General features: G+C 27.7%; 1 protein-coding gene across 2 annotated transcripts in view; it reads left to right on the top strand.

The window, feature by feature from the left end:
* Window positions 1–370: 370 nt before the first annotated feature.
* LOC135129595 (J domain-containing protein) overlaps window positions 371–18,079 on the top strand; it is a 34,835-nt gene continuing 17,126 nt past the window's right edge. Inside the window, exons 1-2 of one of the 2 annotated variants that reach the window (XM_064056786.1) lie at window positions 371–708; window positions 759–860. In XM_064056786.1, the coding sequence (XP_063912856.1) occupies window positions 622–708; window positions 759–860 (189 nt within the window). In that variant the 5' untranslated portion in view covers window positions 371–621. The remainder of the gene's footprint in view (window positions 709–758; window positions 861–18,079) is intronic. The other variant, XM_064056787.1, reaches the window with a different exon arrangement.

Genomic DNA, 18,079 nt, shown 5'->3' with positions numbered 1-18,079 from the left:
TGAAATAAAAAAATTGTGATAGGAAAAAATTATAAGATTGATTTTGCAAATTTTATTTTGTAATGACGTCATCGACATTTTTACAAGGACACGTTTATCAATTTAGATAGATACAATGGAGCGAGTCGTTCTTTTTTTTTCAAAAATCTAAATCTGTGTGTCTAACGTGAAAACTTATCACGGATTCATAGACCACAGGTACAGGAGCATCGTATTTTATAAAATTTTTAAAAATCTTTATTGTAAATTTGGAGATGACGTCATCGAATTTGTGGTGGGGACGATTAGCCAAATTTTGGTTAGCGTTTTACCATCTACACGACATTCCTTACAAATTTGCCAGCACTTTCGGTAACTATGGGAAATAAATCGTTCAAACGACTTAAGTACAGTACACGCCCCCCTCCTTGCCGACTTAAGTCGCCTCTTATCTTCGCACACTTAAAACCCAAACCGCACTGACCGCTTCCAGATCGTCCGACTTTCACTCATTCTTGAGCAACCGTTCACTCCACGTCGGCTCGATTTTCCGCAGCGCAGGTTTTCAGTTTCCCGAGCCGGGCTTTTCCCTGATTCCTCAGTCGGAGTGGGAAAGCTGAGCAGTGCGGTGTTCGCGTGAAAATGACCAATGTGGACGAGATCCTCAACTACAAGAGGAAGGAAGAGGAGGACTACTATGGCATTCTGGGGTGCGACGAGACCTCCACGGTGAGTCGGGGGCGGCTGGGGGCGGCACACACTCACGGCCCGTTTTCCAGGTGGAGCAGATCACCACCGAGTATAAAGTGCGGGCCTTGCAGTACCATCCCGACAAGAACGAGGGCGATAAGGAGGCTGAGCAGAAGTTCCAGCTTTTGAAGGTAAATTTTCCCAAAACCCTTCCAAATTGAATAGAAATAACGGGATTTTCCCGCTGTTGAGCCGCCGCTGGGTTTAAATCTGGGAAAATCCGACTCGTAATGCAAATTCTGCTCCGTTTCGCAAGCGTGGTAAAAAACCGCTTCCAGTCTTGCGACATTCTAATTGAATGGAAACCTTGAATATTGCTTGAAAAATTACACCAATTAGCTTAGTGGCGACGTCACGGGGAAGTTATTAAATCGAACACAACCCCCATTCTTGTATTTCGTCCAATTATCCGAATGATTACCTTCTACGTGTTTGTTAAAGTCGAAAAATCCCCGCATTCCTTTCACCGAAAACACACAGTCGCCAAAAAAACAACTAAACCTTTAAGCAGAAAAACAAAGCTTTTTCGTCGTGCGTTTGTTTTGTGGTTAATAATAAATGGGATTTTATTTAACGGAAAACAAAACCGCCGGAAGGGTGACTTAAAGGTCAAAGCGTTTGTGTGTATTGTTGGTTGCCTAATTTAGAACAAACTAGCTATTATTTGGCCCGTTCTCATCAAATAATAACAATAAGAACGTTGTTAAAAGCAACATAGTTCGGCTAAAGCTACCCGAGTTAATCTACAAAGAGAGTCTACGTTAATTAGCAATACACCAGAATAGAGAGAAATAAATTGGGGTTTTGTTATGTGTAAATAAACGAGGGGTTTACGGAGTTTCGCCGGATTATACTTGATCGCTGGTTTAATTTCGTGAAAGATCGTTGATATAAATTGAAAACTTTAAGGTGCGAGGACTGGTCCTGGAAGACACCGAGATCGTTAGTTGTGTTTTTAAATAGCGTTCTTTTGATCTGTTTTACAAAATAAATTGAATGGTGGTGTAATGTTGTACTAAAATTGGCCTCTTTTGTGCTGTTTTGTAAACGTGCTTTGATTACAGCTACATTGATGCCATAAAGAATTTTTACTTGCTGTAGATTTCGTTTTATTAATAATAGCTATTGTATCATTCAAAGTGGTTTCTTTAGAATCAACAATGTTATCTAAAACGATTTGTAAAGAAAAAGTCGAAGTTGAGCACAATTATTGCAATTATACTTCAAAGTTGTCTCGTTAAAGAAAAGTTCACTCATTTTGACGGTCCATGAGCCCTAGAATTTGATAAAATAGGTCTCCCGATTCCATCTATCAAATAATTTCCGAAACTATCCGAGTGATTTTACAAAAGTGTTATGTATTTTAGGAATATCGTGTAAATAGTGAAACGAAAATTTGCGTAGTAAATGTTATTTGAATTTCCTACTTTCCTATACTTTTCGTCGTTTTTATTAATTTTTCTTGTGACCTTTTTCTCATTTGTTGTCTCCCATCTGTAGTCGTATTTTCAGTCACCATTCGTTTGTGGATTTTTTTATTGGCTTTTGATTCCTTTTTTGTGACCTTTTTTGTTGCATTTTGATACTTCTTTATTAGACTTTTTGTATTTTTCTGTGTCTAGTTTTTTTGTGACCTTCTGTTAAGTTCATTTTTGTGACCTTTTTTATCATAATTTTTTTTTTTTTGTCGGCATTTTTTTGTCCTAGACATTTTCTGTTGTTTTCTTTGGAAATTTTCGGCGTTTTTCATTGTAGACTTTTTTCTTATTTTTTATGTATTTTTTTGCCCTCTGTTTTCGCATTTTTTGTCGGCCTTTTTTTATTTTTTTTTTGTGAACTTTCTTGTTGCCTTTCTGGCTCCTTTATTTAATCGCTTTTTTGCCCCCCCTTTTTTTGGTTAGTACTTTTTTGTTACAGCTTTTATCTCACTTTTTATGGATATTTTTGTCCTCTGTTTCCGCGTTTTTGGTCGCCATTTTTTGTGGACTCTATCCTTTTCTTTTGTTGATAGCAGCTTTTTATCGCTTTTTTTGTACTCACCTTTTTTGTGGACTTTTTTTCATTGTTTTTTAATCCTTTTTTTTATCGCATTTTTTGTCACTTTTTTGATAGTTTTTTTGTTTACTTTTTTCCTTTTATACCATCATATATTATTGACTTTTTTATCTCCTCTTTTGTAGCCTTTTTTATATACTTTTCGTCGTCTTTTTTGACCTTTTTTTTGTTGTCTTCTTTGAACCCTTTCTTTTAATAGCATTTTTTTGTCGCCTTTTTGGCTCTTTTTAGTTAATTTTTGTTGTGACCTTATTCTCATTTGTTATGGATTTTTTGTCTTTTTACTTTGCATTTTTGGTCCCTTTTTCATTGCATTTTTTTTTTGTATTTATGACCTTTTTTATCTCCCTCTGTTAGTTTCATTTTTAGTAGTTTTTGTGTTTTTCTTCACTTTTTGTAGTAAACATATTTAGTTGTATTTTGTGTAATCTTTTAATGGAATTTTTGTCGGTTTTTTATATTATTTATTTACCGTGGTCTTTTCTTTCGCATTTTTTAAATGATTTTTTTGTTTTCTGCTTTCGCACTTCTGTGGACTTTTTGTCCTTTTTTAATGTTCTTTTTTGACTTTTTGCCACTTCTTTACCAGTTTTTGTGTTGGTGTTTTGATACTTTTTTTATTAACGGCTTTTTTTGTATTTTTTGTACCTGATTCTTGTCATTCTTTTATTTTCTTATTTAGCGCTTTTGTAGCAGTTTTTTTGTCACTTTGTAGTGGTCTCATTTTGTCGCTTTCCCTTTTTTTTTACCGTCTTTTTTTATTGTATTTTTTATGATCTTTTTGAATCTCTTCTGTTAGGTAAATTTTTGTGATCTTTTTTATAGATTTTTTGCTTTTTTTGTCACTTTTTTTGTGAAAATTGTATCGTATTTTTTGAGCAATTTTTGTCCTTTTTTTTTATTCCCTTTTTTTTACTTTTGGTCCTTTCTCTAGCCATTTATTGTTGTTTTCTTTGACAATTTTCGGTGGACTTTTTTGTTCCATTTTTGTCCTTTTTTACCATTTTTTGTGGTCACTATTTGTAGTCTTTTTTTATTGAGTTTTTGATTGTCTCTTTTTTGTTGTCTTTTTTGTGTACTTTTCGTCGCTTTTATTGGATTGCTTCTTTGTTCTATTTTTCACAGACCCTTTTTTGTCCCTTTTTTAGTTAATTTTTATTGTGACCTCTTTCTCATATTCATTGGGTTTTGTGTCCTCCTATTTCGCATTTTTGGACCCATTTTTTTGGACTTTTTCCTCGAGTTTTTGGATTTTGTCACTGCCCCAATCGTATTTTTTTAAGATTTTTATGCTGTTTTCGCATTTTTTTGGTAATTTTTTTAGTTGCTTTTTTATTCCCTTTTTGTTGCATTTTTGTGACCCCTTTATTTAATCACGATTTTTGCTTCCCTTTTTGAATTACTACTTTTTTGTTGTAGACTTTTTTCTCTATTTTTTTTTGTACTCTGATTTCGCATTTTTTATCTCCATTTTTTGTGAACCTTTGTCGCTTTTTTGTTATTTTTTTTTCTTTTTTGTCTCATTTTTATGGATATTTTTGTACTCTGTTTTCGCATTTTTTGTCGCCATTTTTTGTAGACTTTTTGTCCTTTTTTATCGCTTTTTTTTGCAGTCACCTGTTCTTTATTTTTTTTATCGCGCTTTTGTCTTTTTTGCCGTTTTTGGTGAAATTTTTGTCCTTTTTCATTTTCTATTTTATGACTTATTTGTTACTGTTGTTTTTTTGAGAATTTTCGGTGGAATTTTTTGTTCTTTTCTTTACCATTTTTTTTGTCATTATTTGCAGTTTTTTTATTGAGTTTTTATCTCCTCTTTTAATTATCATGTAATGATTTTTCGGCGTGAATAAACATTATTATTATTATTATTATAACCTTTTTTGTATACTTTTCGTCGTTTTTATTGGAGTGATACTTTGTTCTCTTTTTTCTGACCCGTTTTTGTCGCCTTCGTTGAATTCTTTCTTTTAATAGCATTTTTGTGTCGCGTTTTTGGCTCTTTTTAGTTAATTTTTATTGTGACCTTTTTCTCATTTGTTATGGATTTTGTTGCATGTATGATCTTTTTTATCTCCCTTCTGTTAGTCTTATTTTTAAAGACATTTGTTTGTGGATTTTTTTGTCGCATTTTCGAATTTTTTGTCATTTTTGTAGTCGTTTTTTTATTTTTTTTTTAACTTTTCGTCGTTTTTTTATTCCTTTTTAGTAGTTTTTTTTCCTCACTTTTTGTAGTAAACTTTTTTTCACTGTATTTTTTTAACACTTTTTGTTGCGGTTTTTCTCCCTTTGAATCGTCTGTTTTTGTCGCCTTTTTTTGCAGTTTTTTTAATTGGATTTTTGTTAATTTTTTATATTATTTATTTACCGTTGCCTTTTCATTCGCATTTTTTAAATGGTTTTCTTGTTTTCTGTTTTCGCCCTTTCGTGGACTTTTTGTCTACTTTAACGTTCTTTTTTACTTTTTTGTCAGTTTTTGTACCAGTTTTTGTGTTAGTTTTTGACACTTTTTCATTAGCGGCTTTTTTTGTTTTTTTTTTATACCTACTTTTTTGTGATGATCTTTTATTCTCTTTTTTTGGCGCGTTTGGTTCCGTTTTTTGACATTTTTTTTATAGTCGCCTTTTTTTGTATTATTTTGTACCTACTTTTTGTCACTTTTTGTAGTGGTCTTTTTCTCATTTTGTCTGTTTCCCTTTTTTATTGTACTTTTTGATGATCTTTTTTGAATCCCTTCCATTAGGTACATTTTGGTTACCTTTTTTATAGATTTTTCGTTTCTTTGTCATCTTTTTTCTGTGAAATTTTATCGTATTTTTTCTCAATCGTATTTTTGTCATCCTCTTTTTTGTGAAATTTTTGTCCCTTTTTTATTTCATTTTTTCTGGCTTTTGTTCCTTTTTCTAACCATTTTTTGTTGTTTTCTTTGACAATTTTTGGTGGATTTTTCTTTGTTCCTTTTATGTCCTTTTTTACCATCTTTCGTGGTCGCTATTTGCAGTCTTTTTTGATTGAGATTTTGATCTTCTCTTTTTTGTTGTCTTTTTTGTGTACTTTTCGTAGCGTACTTCTCTGTTCTCTTTTTCTCTGACCCTTTTTTGTCGCCTTCTTTGAATCCTTTTTTTAAATAGCATTTTTCTCGTGTTTTTGACAATTTTTTTAGTTCATTTTTATTGTGACCTCTTACTTATATATTATTTGGTTTTTTGTCCTCCTACTTCGCATTTTTGGACCCCTTTTTTTGTGGACTTTTTGCTCGCATTTTTTAAAGATTTTTGTCCTGTTTTCCCATTTTTTTGGTTATTTTTATAGTTGCTTTTTTATTCCCTTTTTATAGCCTTTTTGTGACCCCTTTGTTTAATCGCGTTTTTTGCTCCCCTTTTTGAGTTACTAGTTTTTTGTCGCAGACTTTTTTCTCAATTTTTTTGTCCTCTGTTTTCGCATTTTTTATCGCCATGTTCTGTAGCCTTTTTGTCTTTTTTTGTAGACGGGTTTTTATTGCATTTTTTGTGACCCTTTTTATCGTTGTTTTTTGCAGTCACCTTTTTTTTGTGGACTTTTTGCAGCGTTTGTGGGAAATTTTTGTCCTTCTTCATTTTCTTTTTTATGACTTTTTTGTTACTTTTCTAGCAGTTTTTTGTTGTTGTTTTTTTTATTGTCCTCTTGTTTGTGGTCTTTTTTAGCTACCTTCCCTTAATTACAATTTTCTGTGTCACTTTTTGTAGTGGTCCTTTTTTCATTTTGTCGTTTTCCTTTTTTTTTACTGGCTTTTTTTAATTGTATTTTTTAATGACCTTTTTTGAATCTCTTCAGTTAGGTACATTTTTGTGACTTTTTGATAGATTTTTCATTTTTTTGGTCACTTTTTTTGTGTAATTCTATCGTATTTTTTGTCATCCTCTTTTTGTGAAGTTTTTGTTCTTTTTTTATTTTTTTTTACTTTTGTTCCTTTTTCTGGCTATTTTTTTTTGTTTTTCTTTGACAATTTTCGGTTTTCACCATTTTTTACGGTTCCTATTTGTAGTCTTTTTTTAATGAGGTTTTTCTCCTCTCTTTTTTGTTGTATTTTTTGTGTAGCGCCGAAAAGGTTTTATTCGAGTGTTTCTTTGTTCTCTTTTTCTCTGACCATTTTTTGTCGCCTTCTTTGAATCCTTTCTTTTAATAGCAGTTTTTGTCGTGTTTTTGTGGCCTATATCTCATATTCTTTGGTCTTTTGTCCTCCTACTTCGCATTTTGGTACCCCTTTTTTGTGTACTTTTTTCTCACGTTTTTGGATTTTGTAACTTTTTTAACTGCATTTTTTTTAAAGATTTTTTCCCTGCTTTCGCATTTTTTATTTTCATTTTTCTACGCCATTTTTTGTGAACTTTGCGGTGCTTTTTTGTTATTCTTTTTTTAATTCCCTTTTTTGAGTCATTTTTTAATCGCTGTTTGAGTTACTACTTTTTTGTTGCAGCCTTTGTCACATTTTTGTGCACTTTTTGTCCTTTTTTATTTTCTTTTTTTGTCTTCTGTTTTGTTGCTCTTTTTGTGCACTTTTCATAGTTTTTTTTTTTGTTATGTTACTTTCTCTTTTTTTCATCCTTTTTTGACTCCCTTCTGTTAATCGCATTTTTTGTAGAATATTTTGTGACCTTCTTTCTCGTTTTTTTTGTCACTTATTGTAGAGGCACTTTTTTAAGACTTTTTTTGTAACGTTTTTTGGTCCTCTTTTATCGCATTTCTTAGCGTCTTGTGTAATCACCTTTTTTTGCGTATTTTTTGTGAACTTTTTGTCATTTTTCACTTTTTTATCACATTTCTCTTTCTTGTTGCTTCCTTTTCACCAATTTTTGTACTTTTCTTTGTTCTTTTTTGTAGTCCTTTTCATGGACCTTTTGTCCATTTTTAGTAGCGTTTTTTTTCTTTTCTTTTTTTGACTTCTTTTTTTTAATCGCACTTTTAGTTAATACTTTGTTGTGGCCTTTTTCTCATTTTGTATGAATATTCTCTCCCCTGTTTTTTCATTTTTGTCATCTTTTTTTTGTGAAATTTGTCCTTTTAAAATCATCTTTTTTATGGCTGTTTTATCTGTTTTTATGGTCGTTGTTTTTATGGTCGATTTTTGTTGTATTTTTTGTCAATTTTCGGTGGACTTTGCATTTTTTGTCCTACTTTTATCTTTTTTTTGTCACTAAGTATTTGTACTCGTCTTTACTGTCGAATTTTTGTAATCCTCTCTTTTTTGCGTTTTTTTTGGTCGCTTTTTTGGAGTCTTCTCGTTTTCCTTTTTTTGTGATCCTTTTTGCAGACTTTTTGTACTTTTTTTCATTGACTTTGTGTTTCATTTTTTGTGAACTTTTTAATCTCCCTTTTGTTAATAATTGAAAAAATTTTTAAAATCGAAAGATTGAGAAAATAAAAATTTTTAAAACTTACAATTATTATTACATATTTAAAATGAAAACTAGAAAAATTGCCAATCAAAAACTGAAGAAATTAAAAATTGAAAAATCGAGAAACTGAAAACTCTGAAACTGAAAAAACGGAAAATTAAAAATCTAAAACTTGAAAATCCGAAAAAATCAAAACCGAACAATTGAAAAATCCCAAAATTCAAAAATGTCACATTGAATAAAGAAAAATGATAAAATCAGAACACTTTGGATTGAAAAAATAAAGAAAATGAAAAACGAATCGAAAAATTGAAGAAATGGAAAATTGAAAATTTAAAAATTTAAAAAGAAAACTCGGAGCGGTACATATCGTATAATTGAAGAAACAAAAATTGGAAGATACTCGTAAAAAACGAAAAGTTGTAAAAATAAAAAATAAATGGAAACGAAAAGTTGTAAATCAAAAATTTGAAGAAATGAAAAATTGAAATAAAAAATTGAAAACTCGAGATACTGAAAAATCTGAAACTGAAAAAACGGAAAATTAAAAATCTAAAACTTGAAAATACAAAAAAATCAAAACCGAACAATTGAAAAATCCCAAAATTGAAAAATGTCACATTGAATAAAAGAAAAATGATAAAATCAGAACACTTTGAATTAAAAAAATTAAGAAAATAAAAAACGAAATTTCTAAAATGAAAAAGTCGGAAATAGAAAGATCGAAAATTTCAAATAAAAAAAAATCGTAAATAAAAATATCGGATGAACAGAAAAATCTAGAAATTAATCCAAAATCGAAATTGAGTTTGAAAATTTAAACAATCAAAAAATTTAAAAATTGAAAAGCTAAAGAATGGAGAAATCGAAAGATTGAAGAATCAAAATATTGAAAAATCCCAAAATTGTAATATCGAAAAATTGAAAAGCTGACAAATCGAGAAACTGAGAAATCTGAAAATTGAAAAATCAAAATATGTATTTAGAAATCCAAAAATCGAAAAATCTAAAATTTAAAAACGCCAAAAGAGACAAATTGAAAAATTCAAAACTGAAAAATTAAAAAATTGTAGAATCGTAATGTTAAAAAATCAAGAAATAAAAAAAATTAAAACTGAAACATTGAAAATCGAAAAATTAAAACATCAAAAAAACATAAAACCTAAAAAATCGAAAAATTGAAAATCAAAGTCCAAAAATAGAAAGATTGAGAACTCAAAACATCACAAACACGAAAATTCGAAAAATATAAAACTTAAAAATTGAAAAATTGAAGAACTGAATAATCGAACATTCAAGAAATCGAAAAATCTAAAACTGAAAAAATTAAAATCCTTAAAAAATCGAAAATTGAAAATCCAAAAAATCGAGAGACCAAATAATTTTCAGAATCGAAAATTCTAAAACCAAAAAGTCGAAAATAGGAAGATCGAAAAATCGAAACATCATAATATCGAAAAATGTAAAACTGAAATATTGAAGAACTGAAAAATCGAAAAATTGGGAATTCGAAAAATTCCAATTAAAAAAGTCGAAAATGAAAACATAGACAAATAGAAAAATCGAGAAATTAATCCAAAATCGAAATGTTGAAAAACTGAGAGCACGAAAATTTGAAAAATCGAGAAACCGAAAAATCGAACAGTTGAAAATTTAAAAAATCAAAAAATTGAAAAATCGAACAGCCAAAGAATGGAGAAATCGAAAGATTGAAGAATCGAAATATTGAAAAATCCCAAAACTGAAATCTCGAAAAATTGAAAAACTGACAAATCGAGAAATTGAGAAATCGGAAAAACTAAAAATAAAAATAGTGAGTAAAAGAAAAATCTAAAATTTAAAAACGCCAAAAGGACAAATTGAAAAATCGAAAAACTAAAAAATTAAAAAAATTGAAGAATCTAAAAGTCGGGATATCGAAATATTAAAAATTCAAGAAATTAAAAAAATTAAAACTGAAATCGAAATGTCAAAAAATCGAGAAACCAAAAAATGTCAAAATCGAAATTTCTAACATCAAAAAGTCGAATATAGAAAGATCGGGAAATTGATTCATCACAATATCGAAAAATGTAAAATTTAAAAAACTGAAATATTGAAAAACTGAAAAATCGAAAAATCTAGAACTCGAATTTAAGAAAAAAAATCAAACATTCAATAAATCAAAACATTGAAAAATTGAAAAGCTAAAAAATCGAGAAATCTAAAAATTGAAGAATCGAAATATTGAAAAATTCCAAAACTGAAATATCGAAAAATCAAAATATTGCGAAATGCAAAAATCGAAAATTCTAAAATTTACTGACTAACTGAAAAAAAGAAAATCTGAAAAATTGGAAAATTGAGGAATCGAAAAGTCGGGAAAAATTAAAAAATCAAGAAAGTCGAAAAATAGAAAGATTGAGATCTCAAAACATCACAAAAACGGAAAATCGAAAAATCTACAGTTAAAAAAATTGTAAAATCGAAACACTCAAAAATTAAAAAGTAAAATAATATAAAACTTAAAAAATTAAAATCTTGAAAAAATTGAAAAGCTAAGAAATAAAGAAATCGAAAAATTGAGGGAGCGAAATCTTGAAAAGTAGAAAATTCGAAAAATTGAGAAATGCGAAAAATTGATAAATTGGGAAACTGAAAAATCGAAAATCGAAAATTTCAATAAAAATTTAAAACTTAAAAGTTGGAAAATTGAAAAACTGAAAAATTTAAAAATAAGAACTCGAAGTAAATTTGAAGGAATAAAAAAAGGGAAGACTGAAAAATTGCAAATCGAAAAATTGAAGACACGAAAAATTGAAATTGGAACATTGAAAAACTGAAGAATAAATGAAAAAGTTTTAAAATGCAATAATTGAAAAATGGAAAAATTTTAAAATCTCAAAGATTGAAAAAGTGATTTTTTTTTAAATATAATTATCACATATTAAAAAGAAAACTAGAAAAATGGCAAATCAAAAATTGAAAAATCTAAAATTGAAAATTCTGAAATTGCTAAAAACTAAATAAATGAAGAAATCGATCAATCGGAACATTGAAAAAAAACAATCGAAAGGAAAAATTAGAAAACCCAGAAACTGTAAAATCGGAAAACTGTAAGATTGAAAGATCGAAAAATTGAAACCTTGAAAACCAAAAATTAAAAATCGAACAATTGAAAAATTGAATAAATGAAACAGTTTTAAAATGCAATAATTGAAAAATGTAAAAATTCTGAAATCGAAAGATTGAAAAGTGGACAGTTTTAAAAATTATAATTATTGTATATATTTAAAACGAGAACTTGAAAAATTCAAACTAAACAACCCGAAATAAAAATATCGACAAATAGAAAAGTCGGAAAATTAATCCAAAATCGAAATGTTGAAAAACTGAGAGATTGAAAATTTGAAAAATCAAGACATCGAAAAATTAAGTCGTTGAAAATTAAAAAAAAAACAATGCTTTAAAAAATCAAAAAACCGAAAAATTGAAAAGTGGAGAAATCGAAAGACTGAAGAATCAAAATATTGGAAAATCACAAAATTTAAAATGAAAAATTGAGAAATCTGAAAATCAAAAAATCAAAATATGTATTTAGAAAACCAAAAAAAAATCTAAGAATTAAAAACGCCAAAAATCGAAAAACTGAAAAAATCTAAAGTTAAAAATCGAAAAATTGAAAAATCGAAAATTCCAAATCGAAAAACTGAGAATCCCGAAAATTGAAAACACGAAAAATTTTAAATCGAAAAATCAATAAATTCACAACCTGGAAAATTGAAAAACTGAAAATCGGTAGTTATAACCTTCGACCAATTTTTTAGCCTTCATGCTTCCGAGAACTTCGCACCGACCACACGAAACCCATCACAATCCACAGCCCGGCCCATCCCGTACCGGGAGTTAATTAACAACCCCCCTTGGGACAAAACAAGTGAATAGCGAAATCTCCCGGATGCGCCTAATCAATTTTCGCGGTTAAAGCTTTTGCTTAACGCAATCCAACCTCGCCCAAATTCGAAATAAATTGCCAACGTCTCCAGGTCTAATAACTTCCCCGGGCCCGTCTCCTTCGCTAATAACAGTCGAACCTTTGTCTCCGTTCCGCCAACTTTCCAAACCCAATTTGCTCTCCGCGTTCCTCTATTAAATTATTCATACTATTTCCATAAAGCGGCGCGATCGGAGCTCCGAAATTGTTTTATTATCGTGGCGAGGTAATCTCTGTTGATGTGAAGCCAAAGATGACGGAGATTAGGTGCAGGTGAGCGGGGAACCACCCACAGTGACATTTATTAATTTTTAATGGGGGATCGATGTTGTGCGATTGTGTTTTCGTGACGACTTTTATGATTTATTTATAATTAATGACGGTGGAGGAATTAAGGCTGGGTTGGAGCGTCGTGGCGAGTTACGCTGGGGTGGGTTTAAATCGTAAATTAAGAAAGTCGGGATGGAGGAAATTGTGTTTGTTGGAATGAAAGGATTTTTTCGGGGGATTTCGGGGAGATAATTTATTCATGGGGTAATTTGGAGGAAAGGTAGGCTGTGTTTGATTAAGTTGTCGTTTTAAATTGGCGTGTGTTGAGTTGTTGTTGATGGGAAGGTAAATAGACCGTCTGTTGCTTGTTATCATATTATGGTAGGTCTGTTTCTAGGCTGAAATCGTAAGAATCAATAGCGGAAAAAAATCGTTATAGGGTAATTATATGTCGTTTCTTGACAATTGTTCAATGTTACAGTTTGTCTGATTCCTCAGTTTTTCAATTTTGTATTTTTTTGATTTTCCGTTTTTGCAATGTTTAATTTCCAATTTTTCTAGTTTTCATTTTAAATATGTATGTACAAAATTACAATTTAAAAAATTTTTCACTTTTTCAATCTTTCGATTTTCGACACTTCAGTTCTGGGATTTTTCAGTATTTCGAATCTTCAATCTTTCGGTTTCTTCATTTTTTAGCTTTTCCATTTTTCAATTATTGCGCTTGAAAACTTTTTAAATTACTTGATTTATCAAATTTTCGATTTTAATTTTTCAATTTTTCGATCTTCCAATGTTACAGTTTTCTAGTTTACAATTTGACGATTCTATAATTTTTCCATTTTATAGTTTTGGGTTACTTTCCAATTTTTCGATTCCATTTGTTTTTCATTCGTTCATTTGCCATTTTTCGATTTCCCAATTTATCGATTTTTCAACTTCTCGATTTCTCGGTTTTTAAATTTTTTTGTTTCTTAATTTTTCAATGTTTCAATTTTTCAAGTTTTCTAATTTTTCGATTATTCATTTCTTGAATTTTTCAATTTTTCGATTTTTAAATTTTCCGTTTTTTCGATGTTTCAATTTTTCGGTTTTAATTTTTTTATTTCTTGTTTTTTAACATTTCAATATCTCGACATGTCGATTCTTCAATTTCTTAATTTCTCTATGTTTCGATTTTTCTGTTAATCTCTTAACGTTTTTAAATTTTTGATATTTCGATTTTTGGATTTCGCAATATTTTGAGTTTTCGATATTTCAATATTTTAGTTCTTAAATTTTTCTATTTCTCCATTTTCAAGCTTTTCGATTTTGCAACATTTTAATTTAAGTTTAGATTTTTTATTTCTTATTTATTCAATGTTTCGATTTTCCAATTTTTTTAATTTTTGATTTTTCGATTATTCAGTCCTTCAATTTTTAAATTTTTTAAATTTTGCATTTTTCGATTTTTCGTTGTGATGTTTTGAGTTCACATTCTTTTTATTTTTCAACTTTTAGAGTTTCCAATTTTTCGTTTTTAAATTTTCTGTTTTTTCGATGTGTCAATTTTTCAATTTTTCAATATTTTCGTTTTCGTAACGTTTTTTGTTCTCAATCTTCCTATTTTTCGACTTTTTGGTTTTCAATTCCTCAATTTTTATATTTTCCGTTTTTTCGATGTTTCAATTTTTCGATTTTCAATATTTCAGTTTAAATTTTTTTTATTCCTCGACTTTTTAACATTTCGATTTCTCGACTTTTCGATTCTTCAGTTTTTTAATTTTTTCAGTTTTTCGATTTTTCAATTTGTCTTTTTTGGCGTTTTTAAATTTCAGATTTTTTTGGTTTTCTAAATACATACATATTTTATTTTTGGATTTTTAGATTTCTCAATTTTTCATTCTCAATTTTGGGATTTTTCAATATTTTGATTGTTCAATCCTTCGATTTCTCCACTTTTTAGCTTTTCAATTTTTCGATTTTTTGAGTTTTTAAATTTTAGTTTTTTTTCCTTAAATTTTCAACTACTTAATTTTTTGATTTCTTGATTTTTCAAATTTTCAATCTCTCATTTTTTCAGCATTTCGATTTTGGATTAATTTCTCGACTTTTCTATTTGTCGATATTTCTATTTAGATTTTTTTAGTTTGAATTTTTCAAGTTTTCATTTTAAATATAGGTATATATAATAATTACAGTTTTTAAAACTGTCCACTTTTCAATCTTTTGATTTCAGAATTTTTCCATTTTTCAATTATTGCATTTTAAAACTGTTTCATTTATTCGATTTTTCAATTTTTCGATTTTTTATTTTTGGTTTTCTAGGTTTCAATTTTTCGATCTTTCAGTCTTGTAGTTTTTCGATTTTACAGTTTCTGGGTTTTTCAATATTTCCATTTGATTGAATTTTTCTTTTTTCAATTTTCCGATTGATTAATTTTTTCGTTCCTTTACTTTTTCGATTTTTTAATTTTTCGTTTTTTCAATTTTCGAAATTCTCAATTTTTCAATTTGGAATTTTTGATTTTTCAATTTTTCGATTTTTAATTTTAGATTTTTCAATTTTTATTTGCCATTTTTCCATTTTGTTTTTAATATGTGATATTTAAAAAAAAACACTTTTTCAATCTTTGAGACTTTAGAATTTTTCCATTTTTCAAGTATTGCATTTTAAAACTTTTTCATTTATTCTTCAGTTTTTCAATGTTTCAATTTTTCTTTTCTTCAATTTTTCGATTTGCAATTTTTCGTTCCGGTTTATTTTTTGTTTCTTCAATTTTATTTCGAGTTCTTATTTTTAAATTTATCACTTTTTCGATTTTCCAACTTTTGAACGTTTCAAATTTTAGATTTTGCCATTTTTCGATTTCCCAATTTATCGATTTTTCGACTTCTCAATTTGTCGGTTTTTGACTTTTATATTTTTCAATTTTTCGGTATTTCAATGTTTCAGTTTAATTTTTTTTCTTGACTTTTTAACATTTCGATATCTCGACTTTTCGATTCTTCAAGTTTTTAAATTTTTCAGTCTTTCGATTTTTCAATTTGCTTCTTTTGGCGTTTTAAATTTTAGATTTTTTTGGTTTTCTATATACATATTTTGATTTTTGAATTTTCAGATTTTTCAATTTTGGGACTTTCGATATTTTCATTCTTCAATCTTTCGATTTCTTCATTTTTTGGCTCTTCAATTTTTCTATTTTTTGATTTTTTAAATTTTAGTTTTTTTTTCTTAAATTTTCAACTACCTACTTAATTTTTCAATTTCTTGATTTTTCAAATTTTCATTCTCAGTTTCTGAACATTTCGATTTTGGATTAATTTCTTTTTATCGACTTTTCTATTTGTCGATATTTTTGGTTTTCTAGGTTTCAATTTTTCGATCTTACAGTTTTTCGATTTTACAGTTTTTCCATTTGATTGGATTTTCCTTTTTTCAATTTTCCGATTGATTAATTTTTTCGTTCCTTTACTTTTTCGTAATTTTTGATTCTCCACATTTTCGATTTTTTAATTTTTCGTTTTTTCAATTTTCGAAATTCTCAATTTTTCAATTTGGAATTTTTGATTTTTCAATTTTTCGATTTTTAATTTTAGATTTTTCAATTTTTATTTGCCATTTTTCCATTTTGTTTTTAATATGTGATATTTAAAAAAAAACACTTTTTCAATCTTTGAGACTTTAGAATTTTTCCATTTTTCAAGTATTGCATTTTAAAACTTTTTCATTTATTCTTCAGTTTTTCAATGTTTCAATTTTTCTTTTCTTCAATTTTTCGATTTGCAATTTTTCGTTCCGGTTTATTTTTTGTTTCTTCAATTTTATTTCGAGTTCTTATTTTTAAATTTTTCACTTTTTCGATTTTCCAACTTTTGAACGTTTCAAATTTTAGATTTTGCCATTTTTCGATTTCCCAATTTATCGATTTCTCGACTTCTTAATTTGTCGGTTTTTGACTTTTATATTTTTCAATTTTTCGGTATTTCAATGTTTCAGTTTAATTTTTTTTCTTGACTTTTTAACATTTCGATATCTCGACTTTTCGATTCTTCAATTTTTTTAATTTTTCAGTCTTTGGATTTTTCAATTTGCCTCTTTTGGCGTTTTAAATTTTAGATTTTTTTGGTTTTCTAAATACATATTTTGATTTGTGAATTTTCAGATTTTTCAATTTTGGGATTTTCGATATTTTCATTCTTCAATCTTTCGATTTCTTCATTTTTTAGCTTTTCAATTTTTCGATTTTTTGATTTTTTAAATTGTAGTTTTTTTTCTTAAATTTTCAACTACCTACTTAATTTTTCAATTTCTTGATTTTTCAAATTTTCATTCTCAGTTTTTGAACATTTCGATTTTGGATTAATTTCTTTTTATCGACTTTTCTATTTGTCGATATTTTTGGTTTTCTAGGTTTCAATTTTTCGATCTTACAGTTTTTCGATTTTACAGTTTTTCCATTTGATTGGATTTTTCTTTTTTCAATTTTCCGATTGATTAATTTTTTCGTTTCATTAGTTTTTCGTAATTTTTGGTTCTCTACATTTTCGGTGTTTCAATTTTTCGTTTTTTCAATTTTTCCATTTTCAATTTTAGATTTTTCGGTTTCTCGATTTTTCAACTTTTCGTTTCGTCAGTTTTTGATTTGCAATTTTGAATATGTAATAACAATTATATTAAAAAAAAAAACCACTTTTTCCAATGTATTGATTTTAGAATTTTTCCATTTTTCAATTATTGCATTTTAAAACCTCTTCATTTATTCGAATTTTCAATTTTTAATTTTTGAGTTTTTAAATTTTAATTTTTCGATATTTCAGTGTTCCAGTTTTTCATATTTACAATTCTGACGATTTCGATTCCATTTGTTTTTCATTCATTCATTTATTATTGCTTTTCGATTTTTAAGTCTATTGATTTTTAGCTTTTCAATGTTTCAACTTATCGTTTCTTCAATTTTTAGATTTGCAATTCTTCAGTCTTCACTTTTTTTTTATTTCGTCAATTTTACTTCAAGTTCTTATTTTTAAATTTTTCACTTTTTCGATTTTCAAATTTTAGATTTTGCCATTTTTCGATTTCCCAATTATCGATTTTTTGACTTCTCGATTTCTCGGTTTTTTGACTTTTCTATTTTTCAATTTTTCGGTATTTCAGTTTCGACATTTTTCAATATTTCGAACCTTCAATTTCTCGATTTCTCGATTTTCTAGCTCTCCGATATTTCAAGATTTTAATTTTTTAAGTTTTACATTTTTTTGTTTCTTAATTTTTCAATGTTTCGATTTTTCAATTTTAGATATTTCGATTTTTGGATTTCGCAATATTTTGAGTTTTCGATATTTCAATTTTGGGATTTTTCAATATTTCAATTCTTAAATTTTTCGATTTTTAAGCTTTTCGAATTTTCAAGATTTTAATTTAAGTTTAGATTTTTTATTTCTTAATTATTTAATGTTTCGATTTTTAAATTTTTTTAATTTTTGACTTTTCGATTGTTCAGGTCTTCAATTTTTAAATTTTTTAAATTTTACATGTTTCGATTTTTCAATTTTTTTAATTTTTGACTTTTCGATTGTTCAGGTCTTCAATTTTCTAAATTTTTTAAATTTTACATTTTTCGAATTCTCGTTTTCGTGATGTTTTAAGTTCTCAATTAATCTATTTTTCGAGTTTTTGGTTTTGAATTTTTCAATATTT

Source organism: Zophobas morio, unplaced genomic scaffold, assembly GCF_036711695.1.
Source record: "Zophobas morio isolate AGI-343-1 ecotype UQ-CSIRO unplaced genomic scaffold, CSIRO_AGI_Zmor_V1 ptg000016l, whole genome shotgun sequence".
Taxonomy (NCBI): domain Eukaryota; kingdom Metazoa; phylum Arthropoda; class Insecta; order Coleoptera; family Tenebrionidae; genus Zophobas; species Zophobas morio.
Note: the sequence above shows the minus strand (reverse complement) of the source record. Positions and strands in the feature narration are given on the sequence as shown.